The following is a 16,901-nucleotide window of genomic DNA, read 5'->3' on the forward strand; positions in this document are numbered from 1 at the left end:
AATTTTTACCACGTCGGTAACAACCCATGCAATCCACAGCCCAGGGTTGTGGGAAAGAGGCCCTTGTCCTCATCAAAATGGGGACAAGGTGCTTTGGGGGGGAGCCCCCAATGTTAAGGGAATGTAGCCTGGTATGGTTTACGGGAGGGGGAGGTTGGGTTGTTCGCTCATTCCCCCCTTTCCGGACCTGCCAGGCTGCATGCTCAGATGAGGGTCTGGTACGTATTTTTTTTTTATTTTGGTGTGGCCTGGTAAGGCTTGGGGGGGGGCACGCTGTTTTTTTCCCTGATTTTTTTTAAGTGCCGGCAATAGGTTTATAGTCAACTGTCAACGGGCGTTACTCAGCGGTTGCTAAGGACGCCATCATGTTGTTTACTGGTTGTTAAGAACACCAGCGGGCACCCACTCCTTACCAACCAGCCATAGTCAGACAAAGCACAAAACACAAAATGCATAGAAAATACAAAAAAAAAAAAAAACTGAAAAAAAAAACGCAAAATGTACCTGGAAACCGCATCAGCTGCAATATGCATAGATGTGAACCTAGGCATGAATGAAAATCTGGCTGCATTTTACCATGCTTATGTCTAGTTCACACTGTTTTCACAAAGTCTATTGAGCAATGCTCACTTTTAATAGGCAACACCCCTACCCCTTTTTCATTTTTTCATGGACTACAAAGCAACTGCCAGAACAATCCTACCACTGCTAGGCATCCTCATTTAGCTAGACTCCCCAAAATGTGAGTGGTTGCAAGCCATTCATGTATGTACGTAAACTCAATGAAATTCTCTATTTCCTGCATACACTGCAGACATATGCCATTTAAAGTGATATTAAAGGTTCATTTTTCTTTCTTTTAAATCACAAATATGTCATACTCACCTGATCTGTGCATTGGTTTTGCACACAGCAGCCCCGATCATCTTCTTCTCGTGTCCCCCGCCAGCCCTACTGTCTCCTCCCTCCCCCTTGACCAGTACCCCCAGTAGCAAGCCGCTTTCTCCTGAGCCCCACTATATCCTCATTGGCTCACTGGCTGTGATTGACAGCAGTGGGAGCTAATGACTCCTGCTGCTGTGTCTTAGCCAATGAGAAGAGAGAGACCCAGGACAGCTAAGGCTGGATCAAAAGGGGGCACAGGTGAATACTGGGGGGCTGTGCACAGAGCAGCACACAAAAGGTTTTTTACCTTCATGCATAGAATGCATGAAGGTAAAAGGCTATCAGCTTTTACAACCACTTTAATGTTCTAGGGATTTCCTGACAGCAGAGAGGGGACAGAAAGGGAAGTGATGGGACAAGGGTGAGGACAGAACATGTTGATGGGAGTCATGAACCTAGGAAGAGAATATTACTGACATAATGACAAGGTCCCCCACCATCCAGGCAGGCAAAGGACTACAACAGGTGTGAATGGAAATACTGGTCACTAACACTGAAATGCGTCACAAGATGTTGTTCCCAGGACATTAGATTACGGAAATACAGTTGTGGCCAAAATTATTCAACCCCCACTGAAATTGAGTGTTTTGGCCAGTTTGACATTGCTTTTGATCATTCAGTCATCTTGCTTACATTTACATTAAAGAGGCACTTGTAGGTCAGACAAATATAACATAACAGTTATAATGAAATAACCACAAATGTCTTTTCTGTGCTCACAGCATTATCAGTTTTATTCAACCCCCAAGTGACATTCAATCTTAGTACTTAGTACAGCATCCTTTTACAGTTATAACAGCTTTTAAACGTGAAGCATAGCTTGACACAAGTGTCTTGCAGCGATCTACGGGTATCTTCGCCCATTCTTCATGGGCAAAGGCCTCCAGTTCAGTCACATTCTTAGGCTTGCGCACTGCAACTGCTTTCTTTAAGTCCCACCAGAGGTTCTCAATCGGATTTAAGTCTGGTGACTGCGATGGCCACTCCAAAATGTTCCAGCCTTTCCTCTGCAACCATGCTCTAGTGGACTTGGAGGTATGCTTGGGATCATTGTCCTGTTGAAAGGTCCAACGTCTCCCAAGCCTCAGGTGTGTGACGGACTGCATCACGTTTCCATCCAATATCTCCTGGTACTGAAGAGAATTCATGGTACCTTGCACACGCTGAAGCTTCCCTGTACCTGCAGAAGCAAAACAGCCCCAAAGCATGATTGACCCTCCACCATGCTTCACAGTAGGCAAGGTGTTCTTTTCATCATAGGCCTTGTTCTTCCTCCTCCAAACATAGCGTTGATCCATGGGCCCAAACAGTTCTAATTTTGTTTCATCAGTCCACAGAACACTATCCCACAACTTTTGTGGTTTGTCCACATGGCTTTTGGCATACTGCAGTCGACTCTTCTTATTCTTTGGAGACAGCAAGGGGGTACGCCTGGGAGTTCTGGCACGGAGGCCTTCATTACGCAGTGTGCGTCTTATTGTCTGGGCTGAAACTTCTGTACCCACATCTGACAAATCTTTTCTCAGTTCCTCAGCAGTCACACGGGGACTTCTCTCCACTCTACGCTTCAGGTAGCGCACAGCAGTCGAAGTCAGCATCTTCTTTCTGCCACGACCAGGTAGCGTTTCAACAGTGCCCTTTGCCTTGAATTTGCGAATGATGCTTCCTAAGGTGTCTCTTGGTATGTTTAACATCTTTGCAATCTTCTTATAGCCATTGCCCTTCCTGTGAAGAGAAATCACCTCTTCTCTTGTCTTCCTGGACCATTCTCTTGCCTTCACCATGTTTGTAACCACACCAGTAAATGTCTAGAAGGAGCTGAGTATCACAGTCATTTTAAAGCTGCCTAATTGGTGCTTATTATGCTTGATTGCTGCTCGGTGACATCCACAGGTGTTTTCAATACCTGATGGAAAGCACCTGTATGAACCTCTGTTCTTCAGAGTGGTAGTCTTTAAGGGGTTGAATAATTGTGGCAATGAAGAAACCACATAAGAACCATTTACTACTGTATTACATAAACAATTGATGTCATTTTAGTTGCATTTGGGTAGTTACAACGTCCTTGTAGGATTTGATTCTGAATACAATTCCAAATGTACACTATAGTCCCTAAACCCCTTTACAGCATTGGGGGTTGAATAATTTTGGCCACAACTGTAAGTTTGTATTCCTTATATACATTTCAATATGAATTTTCAGCTGTAAATAGAATGTACTTGTACATTAAAAAAAATTCAATGTACTGCCATGTGTTTTGAAAGAAATTTAGGTTTATTAAATATCATCTCTGGAAGCATAATACAACTGGTGTTCCTTTTTAAAGCTTAGATGATGGAGGAGGAACCCACTCCTCTATCTTCTTCCGAGTGGTTGAGTATGGTACATACTGTCCTGGGGTGGCACTCAGGTTGAACTGGTGAGTCTTCCATATATATTTATAATCAGCAGGTGGGTGAGTGGTAGGAGGATCTTCTGTCATGGAATGCAGCCAGCGATGCCTGGATAAAGATAAGATATAATTTCACCTATTAATGCCATAGAAATATGTTTACTGCCTAAAATCTTCATGGAAGAAATTCCAGAAATATGTCATGACATCTTTTGATCTGTAGAAATGCAGTGATTTCAAATTGTGTTAGACTGGCAGACCTGTTTAAGGTAAACATCACTAGAAAGAATAAAATGAAAAAAAAAAGATTCATTAAAAATGTATGAAGGAAAAATCTGCATGTGTTGTGTTCAACTACACAAGAGCTAACTGCTCATTTTAAGGCAGTACAAGTATCTTAAGAGTTGTCTGCCCTGAAGATACAAATCTCTATATTGGTGTTAAATACACACACACATATATATTATATATACATACACACACACACACATATATATATATTATATATACATACACACACACACATATATATATTATATATACATACACACACATGCATACATACAGGGATGTTGAATTCCTATCTCCGGACGCCAAGGACATCCAACGGTCAGCTCTCTTTTCAAAGTGGCTCCAGGGAAGGGGCGAAAGTGGGGGGGGGGGGGGGGACATTCCCTCCCGCTGCCTTCTGAAGGCTGTCCAGATGTCTGGTGGAACTCCCCTCCCGCTTGAAGGGGGCACATTTCGGTCAAGTCTGAACTCCCCCCCGCTGCCCATTAGCAGAGAGAGAGGTGTTCTCCATGTCCAGTAGCTCTTCATAAGAATGCAATCAGGGTCAGGTGACCATACGGAGAACACCTGGCTCTGACTGGCGGCGTTCTCCGCCAATGGAAAGTGGGGAGGCGGGACTGGACCAGCAGGAATATTTTTTTTCTTCTTATAAATATATTCATTTATTTAGATATTCTATTTATTTCCTTATTTATTGTTTAATATCTCCCTCTCTATTATTTTATTTAGTATTTTTAATTATTCTTGTTTATTATTATCTGCGGATTATTTTATGTATTAATTTTTATATTTATTTTTATTTATATTTGCATTTATTTTGATATTTTCATTATTTACTATTTGTATTTATTTTTGTTGTTGTAATCAGATTGTTATCTGCACTTATATAATTTTTTATTATTTTATTTACATTTTTATTTGTATTTTATTTAAATTTTGTATATATATTTATTATTTTTGTTGGTAATATTATAATCTGAACATACCAATAATCAGATTATATTTTTTTCATTTTATTTATTTTAATTTACATTTATTTATTTTTGTGGTTATAATTCAGTTATTGCTATCTGCAGCCATCCACAGGGAGGGGAGACAGAGCCTGTCCAATCCAGGACACCTGAACAACCAGCTGATGCTTCTGCTGGCTGATCATAGAGGCAGACGAAGACCAGCACCACGCTGTCCATCTCTATGATATAGGAAACAGGAAGCAATGAGAATACATCACTTTCCCAGAAGGAAACGGTGCCATTTTAAAAAATGATCACACCGATCTTGGTGTGATCAAGTGCTTTTCAGGGCAGAGAAGGGATCTGACCCCAGATCTCTCCATAAAGAGTACCCATCTGTGCCTATTGCTGTAACAAGGGATGTTTACATTCCTTGTGACAGCAATAAAATCAATTATAAAAAATTAAAGTGACAGTGTCACAATAAATAATTTATTACAAACAAAAGTTCAAGCACCACTGTCCCCTCTAAACCCCCCCCCCCCCCGAATGTTCACATACGTCAGTCCCACAGGCATGCAAACAGCGATTGTCACACACATGTGAGGTATCACAGTGCACATCAGATCACGGGCAGTAATTCTAGCACCAGACCTCCTGTGTAAATCTAAAGTGATAACCTGTAGAAGCTTTTAAAGCGTCACCTATTGATAGTAAAATGTACACTGTTTGTTGCCATTGCATGGGTGTGTGGAATTTTAAAGCATGACATGTTTGGTATCTATTTACTTGAAGTAACATCTTTTATACTTTACCAAAAAATTGGGCTATGTGCTGTGTTTTTTTGCATTACAATTCCAAAAAGTGTATTCAAATAAAAAAAATTGTGTTTGAAAACCACTGTGGAAATACCATGCGACATAAAAAAAATTGCAAAACCCACTAATTCATTCTTTAGGGCCTCTGTAAAATAAAAAAACATTAAAATTTAAGTCATCATACGTCCCATTTCATTTTTAAAAGGCCTAGACATTCCTAAAAGCACATCTGACAAAAAAAAAAATCATCAACTGTATTTTCCATTCTGGGAATTTTTTTTGTTTAATCAGGACAAGAAGATTGTCATGAGGGACAAGTAGACTGGGACCTTGATTAAGTAACTTTTAAAAAAAATGTCCACACCCTAGATAGATAGATAGATAATTGGAACACCTGAATTCAATGATTTGGCAAAACAGTGTGTGTAGATTATATATATATATATATATATACACACACACACACACGTGTGTGTGTATATATATATATATATATATATATATTATAATTTTTTCATCTATATTTAACAAAATGAAGACTTACTAAATTATTTATTTATTTCAGGTACTTATATAGTGCTGTCAATTTACGCAGTGCTTTACATATATATTGTACATTCACATCAGTCCCTAACCCTCAAGGGGCGTACAATCGAAGGTCCCTAACTTACATTCATACATACACATACTAGGGCCAATTTAGACAGGAACCAATTAACCTACCAGCATGTCTTTGGAGTGTGGGAGGAAACCGGAGTACCCGGAGGAAACCCACATAGACACAGGGAGAACATGCAAACTCCAGGCAGTGCCATGGTTGGGAATCAAACTAATGACCCTAGTAGTGCCAGGCAGAAGTGCTAACCATTTAGCCACTGTGCAGCCCAGATACTAAATGATGAAGGATTCCCTGAGCAGATTGATAACTAATGATATAGCACAAGTGGTCTATCTTCACATATACTGCTCTGCACAGCCATCCAAAGCAGTGTGCCCGAGCTGACAGGGAGAACTGTTATTAAACAAAACGGAAATCCTTGGTAATCACCAAGCGCCAGCAAGTAATCACTGTCTGAGACCCAGTGACTGACAGCCACGAATGGAGGCGCGTGTGGGGCGCGTGCGCCCCCTACCCAGGAATGCAAAATCACGTATATATACACGTGATTTTGCACACCCGTGCCGCAGTATTTCTGCTATAGGGCAGTCAGGAAGCAGATAACAACAAGTATTTGGGCAAAATATAACCTTAGGAGCAGCAATGTGTAAGAACTTCTGATAATACTACAAGAGACCAGCCCCTGATCAAAAGTTCCAGAAAATCCAGGAAGAGAAAAGATGAAATGTAGAGGAAAAAGATCAAGAGGATGGCGAAGGGATAGGGAACAAGAGAAATAAAAAGGAGGGTAAAGGGGAAGAGGGAGTGGGGAAAGACATGGGGAAACCTGTGTCGCGGTACCAAGATTTTGCTGTCAAGTATCGAAGGCTACAGTCTGTATCCCTAGCAAGTAACAGTGGTAATATCGGGCTAGACCTTCAGAAGAAAAAGTCAAGAATCTTCCCAGAGGAGTCTCCTACAAGATGAGGATCCCCCAAAGTGTGTCCAGCACTGGCAAACAGACATTATCTTGTGTTGTGTACACCAGCTCCTCCATGTCCAATATTTCATTTTTGTTTTGATGAAAAAATATTTTTCAGTCATGAACATAATTAATAAAGAAAATAAATATATATTAAATATTTATATACCCCCATCTCAAAAAGTGCCCTGACCAACATCAGACAGACATACAGGCATGTATTCTCTTGTACAACATATAACCACAAAAAGGTTAGGAATCAATTCACACAGCTAAGCAAATTGGACCCCAGAAATCTCCCATGATTTCCCCATTCAGTTATTAGATTCTCTTGTAGAGTCAATAATTTAATAAAAGCTTCACAGGGTAGAAGCAAATGTAACCCTTGACAGGGTTTTTATAGGAAGCGAAGACCAGATGCATTATTAGTGAACAGAAAAGACTACGAAAGATTACGTTGTTCTTTTTATTACTTTCATCATCCTGGTGTCATGGGAGCACAGACATCAGGAAAAATCATAATTGTGCTTCTGAACCTTCCTCGCTCTAGCAGAAAAACGTGGTTTTATTCTTGCCTTTGTCTCCATTGTGGGGATGTCCACTTACTCCCTGATCTGTCAGACACCTGTCACAAGGGATGTCAAGAAGAGGGGACGTTTCCCTGTTTTGTGAGATAGACAGGAAGTGATGGAGAAATTTCCCAAACAGGTAAAACCGCTACAGACATTTCCACACACTCCATCTAAAATTAAACAAAACAGCAGAAACTCCAACTTCTGACTTCATGTATAATCAGTTTGTTCTATTTAAAGCATCAGGATAAAAACCACAACATAATAATTGTCTCATTATTTATGTTCTTTGCCACAAACCCTCTTCTGATCATCCTCTAACACTATAGTCCACATCTAAGCTGAAGAGTAGACAGGTCTGTCATTTTGAAAACATTCAGCAGCTTTTTATGAATTAGGTGCTAGAACTGCAAAGGCAAAAAATGTCTTTACTGACGTGTTCCTCGCTTTCACGAATCAAAGGGTATTAATATTTGATAGCAGCACGTGAAAACAATAGCCGATATGACACTTGGCGGGAGATTTACTAAAACTGGCACACTCAGAATCTGGTACAACTGTGCATCGTAGCTTCTAACTCCGACTTGTTCAATTAACCACTTGTTCGCCGCCATATAGTAGAATTACTGCTACAGGGCTGTGCAAAATCACGTATACATACATGTGATTTGCATTTCCGGGTAGGGGGTGTGCGCCACCCTACCCACGCCGTCATTGGCGGCTAGGCATGTCAATCACCGGGTCCCAGTGATCACTGTGTAGAACTGACAGGGAAGAGACCTGTGTGTAAACAACACAGGCCTCTCTCCTGCCAGCAAGGACATGCTACATATAGAGAAATACACAGCAGCATGTCTCCCTAGTAAAACACACACAGCACACGGTTTATTATTTATTTCAGGTACACAGCACTTTACATATATATTGTACATTCACATCAGTTCCTGCCCTCAAGAAGTGTACAATCTAAAGTCCCTAACTCACACATACAAGGGCCAATTTAGACAGGAGCCAATTAACCTACCAGCATGTCTTTGGAGTGTGGAAGGAAACCGGAGTACCTGGAGGAAACCCACGCAGGCACAGGGAGAACATGCAAACTCCAGGCAGATGGTGCCGTGGTTGGGATTCGAACCGATGACCCTAGTACTGCCAGGCAGAAGAGCTAACCACTCAGCCACTGTGGTGCCCAGTTAACCCTTTGATCGCCCCAGATGTAAACTCCTTCCTGCCCAATGTCATTAGTACAGTGTCAGTGCTTTTTATTAGCACTGATCACTGTATTAGTGTCACTGGGGATGTCAGTGGCCATTAGTTCCCACCCAGTGTCAAGCAGAAGAGAAAGGAGGGTGCCAGGTCAGTGTACGTTAAAACATGAAAACTTTATTTACAGAAGACTTACATCTAAGACTCCTTCAATCGGCATGCAGGACAGGATGGTAGACAGTGGATCGGGACCACAGTTCACTCAGATGGTTTGACCAATGTAGGCTGCATAACATGAAGGGGAGCTGCTCATGGACTCAGCGGAATTCGTTCAAAAGTTCCCACCAAGCGGTGGGGGGGATGTGGCAGGTGCCGTGGAATGGCGGGCGGGTGGGCTGCAACAAGTTTCAGAAGCTCCGCCTCCTCTGTTAAGCACCCAGTCTCAAAATGCCTGTCGCAGTCCCACTATAAGTCACTGATTGCCATTACTAGTATATTAAAAAAAATAAATAAATAAATCCCAGTATCTATACTGCCATTTGTAGACGCTATAGCTTTCATGTAAACCAATTAATTTACACATATTGAGATTTTTTTTTTTTTTTTTTTTCAGCAAAGACATGTAGCAGAGTACATTTTGGCTTAAATTTATGAAGAAATTTGGTTCTTTGTTTATAGCACAAAAAATAAAAACTGCACAGGTGACCAAATACCACCTACCAAATACCTCTATGTGTGGGGAAAAAAAAAAAAAAAGTTTGTTTATGTACAACGTTGCATGATCGCGCAACTGTCTGTTAAAGTAATGCAGCACCGTATCACAAAAAATGGCCTGGTCAGGAAGGGGGGATAAATCCTCTGGAGGCAAGTGGTTAAGCTTTGATTAAAAAAAAAAAAACTAAAAGTTAGAAGCTAACTGGTTTCTATGCAGAGCTGCCCCAAGATCTTGCGCCATTAGTAAGTAAACACCTTAGTGTGCAGTGTACCCAGATCAGCCATAAGTTATGACCACCCACCTAATATTTATTTTCCCTCCAAAACAACCCTGACCCATCAAGGCATGGATTCCACTAGACCTCTACAAGGTATGCTATGGTATCTGGCACAAAGCAGTCAGTAGTAGAACTTTTAAGTCTGTAAATTGCATCCCACAGATGCTAGATTGGATGGAGAATGTGGAGGCCAAATCAACACCTAGAACTAGCTGTTATGTTCCTTAAACCATTCATGAACCATTTTTGCAGTTTGGCAGGGTGCATTATATTGCTGAAGAAGGCCACTGCCATCAGGAAATACCATTTCCATTAGGGTGTACACTTGATCAGCAACAATGTTTAGGTAGGTGGTATGTGTAACATTCACATGAATGGCAGGACCAAGGCTTCTCAGCAGAACATTGCCCAAAGCATCTCACTACCTCCGCTGGCTTGCCTTCTTCCCATACTGTATCCTGGTGCCATCTCTTCCCCAGGTAAACAATGCATATGCATCCATCCACATGGTGTAAAAGAAAATTAAATTAATCGGATCAGGCCACCTTCTTCCATTGCTCTGAGGTCCAGTTCTGATGCCTACTACAGGCGCTTTTGGCTATGAACATGGATCAGCATGGGCAACCTGACCGGTCTGTGGCTACACAACCCCATACACAACAAACTGCAATGCCTATTTTATTCTGCTTTCAACACATTAACTTCAGTTTGTGGTGCGGCTGCGACGCGTTTGCGGAGCGGTAACACCATTTAAACTTCATTATAGGCGTTTGTAGGACGTTTTTAACGCTCCACAAACGCCTAGCAACCGTCGCTGGACCGCGCATGCGGCGTTTGCCGAGTGTTAAAAAATGCTCCGCAAACACCAGACCAACGCTTGCCAAACGCTATAGGGGCATTTGGCAAGAGTTGGTAAAACAGTCAAGTGTGAACGAGCCCTTATGCAAGCTTTTCAATTGAATGTCAAGAGAGCAAAAAACTTCTTTGAATCTCCTGTAGTGAATATTTATTAGCAAAGTAGGGGCACAGCTGACATGATTAAAGAGAAATATTACAAGAGGTGAACAGGAAAAAAAAATTGCACACCAGCACATCATCTTCAATACCACTGGCAGCCTTAAAGTAATTTGGATACTGTTCTGATATTAAAACACTATTCTGGGGTTTGCAACGGCTCATGTATTGTCACTTGTTGAGAGCAACCAGAGCATAAAGAACTGTAGTTAGCGCTGTGCTTCAATCACCACGGCATAAAAACAAGTCAGCGCCTCTTTATTTTAAGATACAAATATGAATTACAAACAGCTTGAATTATTGCCACAGGAGATCTTTGACACAAAATGACTTTGTGCTCTTTGCAGACAAAACAGCTTTTATGCAGTTTTATTGTAGCCCAACATTTTTATTGCTATTAAAGTGGAGTTCCAGTGGAAAATAAAAAGTCAGCAACTACAAAAACTGTAGCTGCTGACTTTTAAAATACAGCCACTCACCTGTCCCTCGGTCCAGTGGTGTCCTTCCTACGGGCTGGTTTCACCAGCCCAAATATAAAAAATAAATGAGGTTAGAAATTCAAAATCGGTTCTGCTACACATGTATGTGCTGTCCAGTAACCAAAAACCTATCCTGCTAAAGAACTGCGAAGAAGGACCATGTGGTAAACCATCACACAAAGTGTATACATATATCCTTTATTCAATATCAAATTGCAGATACAAAAATTGCCAATGAACGGTCACAAAAATATCTATACAGGCGTACCTTGGTTTAGGAATTTAATGTATTCTGCGGGACATTTCGTATTGCGAAAAATTTGTAAACCGAAATGCAGTTTCCTATAGGAATGCATTGAAAAATGAATCCGTTCCGGAGGTCAGAGAAATGTAAAAAAAAAAGTCTTTTATCTGTTCAAAACTCTTTATAAAGTGCACTTTAAAGTCATAAATATTGTACAAGGGACATGATTAAAAAAAAAAAATTGTGAATGCATTGAAAACCAATTAATCCGTTCTGGAGGTCAGAAATCAGAAAAAAGCAAAAAAAAAAAAAGTTGTATCTGTTCAAAACGCTTTATAAAGTGCACTTGAAAAAGGCATGGGTCCGGCACTATAAACGCTTCGTATTGCGAAAAAAATGTGTACATTGAGGCATTATTTTCAATAGATTTTCATTCGTAAACCGAAAATTACATTAACTGAGGTACGCCTGTATATCAGTCGCTGTCGTACTGATACTTATATACTATTACAGCCTACCATGATGTCATGTTTTATTTGTTCTATGGTGTAACAGACTATGTTGTATGGGGTGAGGTGATGGATATTGATACAAATAGATATTTTTGTGCATTTTGCATTTGGCAATTTTTTTGTCTGCAATTTGATATTGAATAAAGGAGATATATATATATAAAATATGTGATGGTTTACTACATGGTCCTTCCTTGCAAAAGCTTCTAGTTGTACCGGCTGTCTTCTCTCCCTGACATCTTTAGTGGGGGCACCCAGCTGTGACAGCTTGCAGCTTCACAGCCAGGTACCCAATGCGCATGTGCAAGAAGCTCAGTGCTTTGTGAATGGCCCCATAGTCTTCTGGGACCTGTCACCTGTCCCAGAAGACTACAGGGAGGGAGGGGGGAGAACAACTTTCGCTTTTGATCGTCTAGGCGATCACAATGGAAGTGGGAGCAGGTACTTGTCAAATTCGGGTACCCGCTCCCCAAAAGGGACCAATCCTTAATGGGGAGAGGGGGACAAAGGCTTAAAGCTGAACTTCCCATTTTGAGTGGAGCTCCACTTTAAGTACAATGATGGGAATGCATATTTACTTACCCTATTCTTGCAAATTAATCACCCTAGATAGGCATCTCTTGTGCTATAGCTAAACTGCACTCAGACAACTGTTGAGCACTGCCATCTTGGATGTGATGTTGGCGGCTCACAGAACTGTAACTCCAATGATATTGAGTAGGTATCCTATGCATGTACTTTTTACACAAGCCAGGAGTCAATCCCTAGAATTCATTGTGACAGTGGCTCTCATGCGTTCTACAAACGATGAAGAATGTGCCAAATTCATATGCCTGTCTAGAACTTGTACTTGAATTTGGCTCATGCTGCCCCACTTTTACAATGCACAAGAGATACTTTTGCAAAATCTCTCTGAGACAGTTTTTCCTCTCTGTGTACCAAAAGAGAGTTGGTCTTAATTAGGTCCACTTTTACATTTGGCGCATTTAATGCGGCTCACTGAAAATGTGACACATTGTAAAAGTGGTGCATTTTAGAACTATCTGAATTTGGTGTACGAGTTTCTCTCAGAACCAAAAGTGTTATAAATGTTTCATGAATTTGGCGCAATACATTAACAAGAGGGATTAAATGCCAGAAATGTGGCGCAGTAGCTTTACTGCATTCCACCCAATGTGTTCCACAAAGTAACATGTGATCTACTATGAGCAAAATTAAAGAGGTTCTAAAGGCTGAAAGTTTTACACCTTCAAGCATACTATGCAGGTAGGTTAAAAAAAACAAAAGAAAAAAAAACTTCAATGTGCTACTACCTCAGTCTGTCCTAATACTTACCTGAGCCCAATCTTGATCCAGCAATGTGCACAAAATCAACGGCTCCCCTTCTTCATTGGCTGAGACACAGTAGCGGGGAGCCATTGGCTTCCGCTGCTGTCAATTTGTTTATTACAGGTACTTATATAGCGCCGTCAATTTACGCAGTGCTTTATGTATATATTGTACATTCACATCAGTCCCTAACCCTCAAGGGGTCGTACAATCTAAAGTCCCTAACTCACAATCATACATACACATACTAGGTCCAATTTAGACAGGAGCCAATTAACCTACCAGCATGTCTTTGGATTGTGGGAGGAAACCGGAGTAACCAGAGGAAACCCATGCAGGCACATGGAGAACATGCAAACTCCAGACAGGTGGTGCCGTGGTAGGGATTTGAACCAACAACCCTAGTAATGCCAGGCAGAATTGCTAACCAAGGGCCAAGCTCTATGTATCTTATTGGCACACAGAAGTGGCTCGGGAGCAAGCACGCACAAGCGCCCCCAGAGCAAGCACTCAGCAGGAAGGAGGAGCCAGTAGCATCAGCAGGGGACCTGAGAAAAGTAGGATTAGGGACACTCTGTGCAAAACCACTGCACAGAGCAGGTAAGCATGACATGTTTGTTGCTTAAAAAAAAAAATCTGAACGTTTAGTCTCACTTTCATCTATGTGGAAGCAAGGAGCTTTCTCATTTGAGCCATAGCCCTGTGCCTATGCTGTCACATAACATTACACAAGGCTGTGCTAGGAGCTCCTCACAGCTAGGGGAAGCAGCTATAGGGGCCAGTAGAGAGAGTAGACTGACACTCCTTAGTCCTCATGCACACGTTTTTACAGCAGCTGTTTTTGGCTTTTGACATTTTTTTTCTACAGCTAGTAAACTCCCCAGCATGTTATCCTATGTGCCCATGCACAGATAGACTGTAGTCAACGTTTTTTGGCAGGAACGTTTTTTGGCTGGAAAAAAACCCAGGACTAGTGGGTTTCTAGAGGAGTTTTTTAGCTGGAAAAATGCTCCAACGCTGAAAAATGTGGCATTTTTGGACATTTTTTTTGGTAAAAAAAAATGCTAAAAAATGCAAATGCGGGAAAAAAACCACTAAACGCTAATGTAAAAACGATAAAAAACTCACGTTTTTAACGTCACTTTACACAGCTAACATTACCAGCGTTATCAAAACACCCGTGTGCATGAGGACTAAAAGTGTCACATTTCTGAGAAAAATATAGTAGTTAATGCTGCTGTATTGCCAGAAGTGTTGCCGGTATTGTGATTTGTGATTGTGTAGTCTCTGACCTACGCAGTAAGTAACAGAATGGCAGATTACAGTTTGCAATAGTCCCCTTCTCCATGGTCTTCCATAGAAGCTCCAATCAATTCAGTAGCAATCGCCCAAATTCCAGGTTGAATGATGCCCAGCACCTCCCAGATCTTCCCCAGTGGTCAGGAAGTTATAGTGTGTACTCTCCAGAGCTCCAGGAAATGAATTGCCAAAGGGAAGCCAAGGGAACCAGGACAGAGGTGGCCTAAAGAGAATGCTTCAGGGGTGCAGCCCTCCTCAGACGGGGGAATCAACTACTGGGAAAAGAGCAGACAGGTGGCGCACACGGACAAAGCATGTATAAAATGCTTTTGCCTAATGGAGATGGCCACAGCAGCGGGCAAGGTGTTCCACCTGTCAGTGCGGTCAGGAGGCTTACGCGTTTCGGGGATGAGTCCCTTTCCTCAGAGCTGCTCAAAGGAAGTCATAGTCACACCCCTTGTAGACCTACAGGACGGACCTACCATCATCACGGAGTCTCCCCTCACTGTGTGCTCTCTTTGTAGTGCAGTAATACTAGGATTTAAAGTGATATTAAAAGGTGCTGCATTTTCTCTAAATAACAAACATGTTACCGCCGATCCTCCTCTTCTCGGGTCCCCTGCCAATGCTCTTGAATCCTCAAAGCATTGAGTCAGGGGGGCCGAATACAAATGCATGCCACACTTTTCACATTTTTTTTTGTAAAAAAAAATGTTGAATCATTTATCATTTCCCTTCCACTTCACAATTATATGACACTTTGTTGGTTGATCACATAAAATCCCAATAAAATACATTTATGGTTTTGGTTGTAACATGACAAAATGTGGAAAATTTCAACGGGTATGAATACTTTTCCAAGGCACTGTAAGGGTAAAAAAACCTTCAGCCTTTATAACCAGTTTAAGGTCCCACAGCAGCATCACATTGTACCACGGTGTATGCTCACTTCTACACCACCCACAGACCGCATTGCTGGATGGGAGACACCTTGGACTGTGGAGGTCAAATTACCACCAGAGGAGAATATGTACCGGTTTATAAAATGCAGTAAGGTAAGTGGGGAGCTGTAAAAATGATTTAGCAATTTCATTTGATCTGGAAAGAGAAAATGTGACCTTGTCCGTTCAGGGTAAGATGACACGGTCTGTGTGTAAAGCCTACCAGCAACCACTTTAATTGCATTCTTTTCAGTATTCCCCTACTGGTCCTTCCTCAGTCACAGCCCCATCATAATCCCCATTGCTGGAGTTCAGAAGGCCCTGTGATGTCAACTCCTTCATCATCATCAACAGTGTCTGGGTCTAACACAGCTATTCAAGGTTCAAAGATTTTACTCCACAGACTAATGTGCCTTAGCGTGAGGAACACAGGATTCACTATACATCTGATTGTACCCAATTCTGCTCAACTGGAAGTTATTTCAACCTTTTTTGCAGGTGGTTATTATTATTTTATTATTATACAGGATTTATATAGCGCCAACAGTTTGCTCAGCACTTTACAATATAACAGGAGACAATACAGCAACAATACAGTTCAATACAAGAGGGATAGGAGGGCCCTGCTCCTTGGAGCTTACAATATAAGAGGTATATATCTATATATTATTATTATACAGGATTTATATAGTGCCAACAGTTTGCTCAGCGCTTTACATTATAACGGGAGACAATACAGCAACAATACAGTTCAATACAAGAGGGATAGGAGGGCCCTGCTCCTTGGAGCTTACAATCTAAGAGGTATATATCTATATATTATTATTATACAGGATTTATATAGCACCAACGGTTTGCTCAGCACTTTACAATATAATGGGAGACAATACAGCAACAATACAGTTCAATACAAGAGGGTTAGGCGGGCCCTGCTCCTTGGAGCGTACAAGCTAAGATTTTGGTTGGATTTTTCAAACAGGAAGCCTTCAAAAGCTGTGAACTATTAACAATGAAACTATAAAACATGTACTTAAAGCGGAGTTCCACCCAAAAGGGGAAGTTCCACTTTAAAGATTGGTCCCCCGCTCCCCATTAAGGATTGGCACCTTTGGGGAGTGGGGGGGGGGTGAGTTCCTGAATTTTGAATTTGACATGTACCCGCTCCCACTTCCGCTGCGATCACCTAAGCGATCGGAAGTGGAAGTTGTCCTCCCCCCTCCCTCCCAGAAGTCTTGTGGGACACGTGACAAGTCCCAGAAGATAACAGGGCCATTCAGGAAGCGCAGCGCTACTTGCGCATGCGCAGCAGGCACCCGGCTGTGAAGTCACAAGCT

The 16,901-nt window shown here is 41.5% G+C and overlaps 1 protein-coding gene across 1 annotated transcript in view; it reads right to left on the reverse strand.

The window, feature by feature from the left end:
• Window positions 1-3,198: 3,198 nt before the first annotated feature.
• NDUFA12 (NADH:ubiquinone oxidoreductase subunit A12) overlaps window positions 3,199-16,901 on the reverse strand; it is a 49,755-nt gene continuing 36,052 nt past the window's right edge. Inside the window, exon 4 of the mRNA XM_089652678.1 lies at window positions 3,199-3,446. Within this exon, the coding sequence (XP_089508804.1) occupies window positions 3,266-3,446 (181 nt within the window). The 3' untranslated portion in view covers window positions 3,199-3,265. The remainder of the gene's footprint in view (window positions 3,447-16,901) is intronic.

The sequence above is a fragment of the Staurois parvus genome, unplaced genomic scaffold (genome assembly GCF_062004578.1).
Source record: "Staurois parvus isolate SC_StPar_1 unplaced genomic scaffold, SC_StPar_1.0 ptg000025l, whole genome shotgun sequence".
In the NCBI taxonomy this organism is placed as follows: Eukaryota; Metazoa; Chordata; class Amphibia; order Anura; family Ranidae; genus Staurois; species Staurois parvus.